Raw genomic sequence first — 6,000 nt, 5'->3', positions numbered from 1 at the left:
TGCATACACACACACACACACACACACACACACACACACACACACACACACACACATTTCTCTTCCCTTCAACTATTCTCGTACTGAGTAAAGTTTTATAAGTTACAATTATCATTTTTCCAGGTAGGGATGTAAATAGTTCAACTTTGATAAGTTCCTTATGATTTCTTTTCCCTGTTTACCTTCTCATGCTTCTTGTATCTGAATGTCTAATTTTCTATTCAACTCTGGTTTTTTCATCAAGAATGCTTGAAAGTCTTTTATTCCACTGAATGACCATATTTTCCCCTGAAACATGATACTCAGTTTTGCTGGGTAGGTGATTCTTGGTTTTAATCCCAGCTCCTTTGACCTCTGGAATATTATATTCCAAGCCCTTTGATCCCTCAGTGTAGAAGCTGCCAGATCCTGTGTTATCCTGATTGTGTTTCCACAATATTCAAATTGTTTCTTCCTGGCTGCTTGTAATATTTTCTCCTTGATCTGGGAACTCTGGAACTTGGCTATGATATTCCTAGGAGTTTTCTTTTTGGGATCTTTTTCAGGAAGTGATTGGTGGATTCTTTCAACCTCTATTTTGCCCTCTGGTTCTAAAACATTACGGACAATTTTCCTTGAGAAATTTCTTGAAGGATGATTTCTAGGTTCTTTTTTTGATCATGGCTTTCAGGTAATCCAATAATTTTTAAATTCTCTCTCCTGGATCTATTTTCCAGATCAGTGGTTTTCCCAGTGAGATATTTCATACTGCCTTCTATTTTTTCATTTGTTTGGATCTGTTTAATAGTATCTTGATTTCTCATAATGTCACCAGCTTCCATTTGCTCCATTCTAATTCTGAAGGAATGATTCTCTTCAGTGAGCTTTTGAGATTGTTTTTCTATCTGGCAAATTTGGCTTTTTAAGGCATTCTTCTCCTGATTGCCTTTTTGAGCCCCTTTTGCCATTTGAGTTAGTCTATTTTTTAAGGTGTTATTTTCTTCAGTATGGTTGTTGACTCTCATTTCATAATTTTCTTTCATTGTTCTTATTTCTCTTCCCAATTTTTCTTCCACTTCTCTTATTTGATCCTATTTTCTTCAGTGTAGCCTTTGTGTATCTTGTTTTCTTGGTTCCAATTATTTCATTTTGCATTATAGTTCACATAAGTCTCCCTATAAGTTTCCCTTTTTCTTTATATTCATTGTTTCTTATAACACCATTAATATTCCATTACGTTCATGTACCACAGGTTTAAACCTTCCCTTTTGACAATTTTTATTACAAAGATGCTTAAGTATTTGCAAGATTTTGAATTATCTCACCTCAAACATTTCAGCTTTCTACCTTCAAAACCAATGACAAATTTGCTAAAGTGAAATGATTTGCTACCTCATCTAAAAACAGAGCTTTGTTCATAAATTTAGATATGCTTTTTGGAGTAGAAAATCAGGTAAATAAATTAATGAGCCAAAATATACAGTCATTCAGCATATATTTAGTACCTACTTACGCCAGGCACTGTCTTATGTGCTAGGATATACAAGTACAAAGAATTAAATGAACCCTGTTCTCAGTGGGGCAAAGCCATGAAAACAACTAAGAAATATTAAGTCAGTATCTGAAAGAGTGGCCATTTAATCTGCCGTTTCAAAATTTGCTAAGCACTTTTAAACTACCAGTAACATAATAGAATAAAATGTACATTAAAGCTTATTTCATCTTTCCATTACTTCATCCTAAGTCTCCTTGAAAGCCTTGCTTAAATTCTTCATCCAGAATCTTTTTTTTTTTTTAAGAAAATAAAGAGTCTTGGGTTGATTTGAGGGGTATTTTTTCTTCCCTTGGGGAGGAAGGCAGCAATAAACTGGAACTATACAAAAGTCTCACAGTATGTCAAAGAACATTTTTTATTTACATGTTTTATTTTATTCCTCCCTTTCATTATACTTCAAGTCAGCAAGCTTAGTGTAGTGTTTTAATATTTAAAGTTCTCATCACGTGTTTAGTGTTATATTCTCTTTCATTTTTCCATAGGCTGTTTATTTATTCTATGGAACCAAAGATTGTTTAGTGCAAGAATGTAAAGATCTGAATAAAAAAGTTGAGGTAAGGCATTCACATTCCTTCCACTTCTTGTGTTCCTTTTTTTTTTCTTAAGAGTCTTGTCCAAAAAAGCAAAATTTTGCATTCTCAACATATCTAGATTTCCAGGGACTAGATTACATATCTGGGTATTTATCCTTTTTACAGTTAGAAACGTAAACAAAGTTTATTGGCTATAGAAGTTGTTAGTAATTACCACAATATAACTGAATCCATCCTCTAATGAGATTTTTTTATTGTTATTTATCTTCCTTTTTTATGAACATTGACAGTTCTTTGTGGTTGAAATTACACAGTTTGGCACTTTGTTATATGTACTTTGATTGTTTCTAATTATTGCATGTGTGTTTAGTGTTGTAGACAGGGAGTGTACCTCATATAATGTGTGATAGGTGCTCAGTAAACTCTAAAAACTTTTGAAATTTTATCTAAGGTAAGCAAAGAAAATATTTTAGAATTTGAGAGTTGGAAGGGAAGAAATCCCTATTATAGCATACTCAGCAAGTAGTATTCTTTATAGTGTGAGGACTACCTCAGACATGCATTCACCATAAGTCAGTTTGATCAAGGGACATCCATCCTTAGACCAGTTTTGATATTCCAAATGTTAATTATATCTAATCACCAACTCATTGGAAGGGTGTCCTTTGCACATCAGTAGGACAGATGATTAGTAAATATAATCTCTCGCTTTCCAGAATGTCAGTACTTCCCAAGTGAATTATGGATTCAATGCAGTACTGATGGAAATGCCCATGGATTTCTTTATAGATAGGGATAGGAACTGGGCCTGTGATTTCATTGGTATCAGAAACTCCCAGTAAGGACATTCTGCTGGTTCAGATTGGCATTTTTTCTGTAATTTACAGACTAAGAGAATTGCTTTGAGAACTTAGAAGTTGTGATTTGCCCAGGATCTAGTATGTATCAGATACATCCAGTATGTACCAGAGAAGGAGACAGAACCCAGATGATCCTGGCTCAAAGACTAGTCCTCTATCCATCATACCCTCTTCTTCTCCCCAGTATTCATAATAAAGTTATTATGCCATATATTTGTGGACAGAGATTTTGGATTTTTTTTTTTGTTTTTTATTTTTTAAGCATGACTTAACAAGTACATCTGGGGGCAATTTATTTCTTAGTTACTCACTACTTGTTGTATCTCTTTAAAGCTAGAGTTGGACGGTGAGCGAGTAGATCTGCCTAATTTGGAAGGCATCATAGTTCTCAATATTGGATACTGGGGAGGCGGCTGCAGACTGTGGGAAGGAATGGGAGATGAGACTTATCCTCTAGCCAGGTACTACATAAGTTCATCCTTTGTGTTATTTTGTCATTGATTTTTAAAGGGTTCTACCTGTGTTCATCCTAAGTTCAAATGTATTTTCTCTTATAGATTTCTTTTTCTGTTTGTCTGTCTTATTTATAAATGAAGGTAGATTAATAACAGTCACAAGCTAATAGAATTTTGTATGCTACCAGCCTATTAAAATCAGGCATTGCCTCGAACTACAATTAACAAAGTGGATTTTATTTTATAGTCTTGTATGATCACTGTTTGCTTTTCCAATTTTAGGCATGATGATGGGTTATTAGAAGTAGTTGGTGTGTATGGGTCTTTCCACTGTGCTCAGATTCAAGTGAAACTGGCTAATCCTGTCCGAATAGGACAGGCACATACAATTCGGGTGAGTATAATGGAATAGGCTTATCCCTATTCATTTCTTAACTGTCAATATAAGGTCACTCTTAAATATTCCATTCTTGAAGTAATGTCACTCTTCCTTCAGATACTTCAAGGATCAGTGATTTCTTTGATGTGGGTTCTCTTCTCTTATTGCTGTTCTTCGTGAAATGCCATGCATGTCTAGGAGTGACCATGATGCCAAGCCCCTCCCCCAGACAGCAAAGACCAAAGCTTCAGTGGGCGTGACCCTGGGGCCTTTCCAACTTGTAGGAACTGCTTATTTGCCCATCTTGACCTTCAGAGACCAGGGTTGCCCCTGTCCTACAAAGAGGTGACAAGGTTAGACCTACAGGGAAGGAACATGACGTGGGATAGCAAAAAGAAAAGTTGTGGTTTTAACGAAGTGACTGTGGCTGCTTCACATTGACTGGGAACGTGACCCTGCACAGCATGCTAAGATAGGAACATAGACATAGCCCCTGACCTTGAGGGGCTCATACAGGGGGAATCCTGAGAAATTACATAAGCAGAATGGAGAATATATAAAAAATAAATGCAAAGAAATTGCTAAATCATGAAAAATGGAAGGAATCCATAAAGGACTCTAAACCTCCCTTAGGAGTTGGCACTGTAATTGGATGTTGAAGTGAACTAGAGGGCCTGTTATATGCTGGGCACTGTCATAGACTATGCAAATACAAAGACTAAAAGGAAACAGGCTTCTTCCCATGGAGTTTACATTCTATTGAAAGAGGTGACATTTATACATATGAACAAGTAAAAAAGAAAAACGGTGATTTGGGAGTGGCGGGGAGGGCCAGCAGCTGGTGAGACTGTGAAAGGCTTCACGTTTTTGAATGCCTTAAAGAATACTAAGCTTTTTAAGAGGTAGAGGTAAGAAGCAAATATTCAGGGCAGTAAAAAGGGAATAACCAGACTTAAGAGACAAGAAATGGAAGCATCATGGGGGGACTTTAAAGAGGTTCATTTTTGACTGGATTGTAACATGCATGAGAGAGAGAAACATCTAATAACATCAGGAAGGTCGGTTGGGGCTGGGTTGGGAAGGGTTTTACATGCCAAACAGAGAACTTTATATTTGGTCCTAGAGGTAAAAGAAAGCAGTTAGAACTTGAGTAGTAGAGGCCAGACCTGTGCTTTAGGAAAATCAGTTTGACAGTCATGTGGAAAATGAATTGGAGAGAGAAGAGAGACCAGTGAGGAAACCGTCACAGTCATACAGGCAAAAGTTAATTAGGGCCTGAACTAGGATGGAGACTGTGTAAAGAAAGGGAAGGTACAGATGAGAGATGTGGAGATAGAAAAGACAAGATTCAGTAGCTGTACATGTGAGCCAAGGAGTAGATGATTTTCTAAGAGGCAGAAGTTAGGAAGGGAGAGCTTTGTAGGGAGTGAGGAGCAAGCTTGTACCCCACCCACCTGCCAAAAAAAATGGAAATAGGAGATAGAATGTCATATACTGAAACATCAGCTAAGCCTGTTTGACTTGGGAGCCAGAATCCAGAAAAATTGGCTGAAGCCACGTTTTTTCGCTTTGTTTTGTTTTTTGTCTTTATTAATTTGTTTGTTTAGTTTTAGTTTACAAGATTCGGTTCCACAATCCCTTGAGTTTCAAATTTTCTCCCCCTCTCTCTCCTTCCCCCCATCCCCCCTCCCCCCCATGGCGGCATGCAATCAAGTATAGAATCAGCAAATACTTTCATATTAGACATAAGTCAGGTTGTAAAGAATTGTAACCAATGGAATGAACAATGGGAAAGAGGAAACAAAACCAAACAAGAAAAAGAAAGAGAGCAGGTAGTTGCTTCAGTCTGCATTCAAACTCTGTTCTTTTTAGTTCTTTCTCTGAATGTAGACATCTCCTTCCATCATGAGTCTTTTGGAGTTGTCTTATAACCTTGCATTACTGATTAGAATCCAGTCTACCAAAGTTGGTCATCGCACATATGTGTGTGTAATTGTGTACAAATTTCTCCCGGTTCTGCTCTTCTCAGCATCAGTTTGTATAAGTCTCTCCAGGTAAATATGAAGTCCATCTGCTCCTCATTTCTTATAGCACAATAGTATTCTATTACATTCATATACTACAACTTGTTTGGCCATTTCTCTAGTGATGGGCATCCCCTTAATTTCCAATTCTTTGCCACCACATAAAGAGCTGCAATAAATATTTTTGTGCATACGAGTCTTCCTCCCACTTCTAT

General features: G+C 36.8%; 2 protein-coding genes across 3 annotated transcripts in view; both read left to right on the top strand.

Moving 5' to 3' along the window:
• SCPEP1 (serine carboxypeptidase 1) overlaps positions 1-6,000 on the top strand; it is a 358,800-nt gene that overhangs the window by 152,560 nt on the left and 200,240 nt on the right. The window lies entirely within an intron of this gene.
• Positions 1-6,000, top strand: part of DGKE (diacylglycerol kinase epsilon) — a 34,784-nt gene that overhangs the window by 18,930 nt on the left and 9,854 nt on the right. For both annotated transcript variants that reach the window (XM_069067455.1, XM_069067454.1), the window contains exons 9-11: positions 2,017-2,088; positions 3,261-3,388; positions 3,665-3,776. In XM_069067455.1, the coding sequence (XP_068923556.1) occupies positions 2,017-2,088; positions 3,261-3,388; positions 3,665-3,776 (312 nt within the window). The remainder of the gene's footprint in view (positions 1-2,016; positions 2,089-3,260; positions 3,389-3,664; positions 3,777-6,000) is intronic.

This window comes from Petaurus breviceps, unplaced genomic scaffold (assembly GCF_028583685.1).
Source record: "Petaurus breviceps papuanus isolate PSGF00001 unplaced genomic scaffold, PetGlider_PUasm1.0 90750, whole genome shotgun sequence".
Taxonomy (NCBI): Eukaryota; Metazoa; Chordata; class Mammalia; order Diprotodontia; family Petauridae; genus Petaurus; species Petaurus breviceps.
This window is presented reverse-complemented; position numbering and strand designations above follow the sequence as displayed.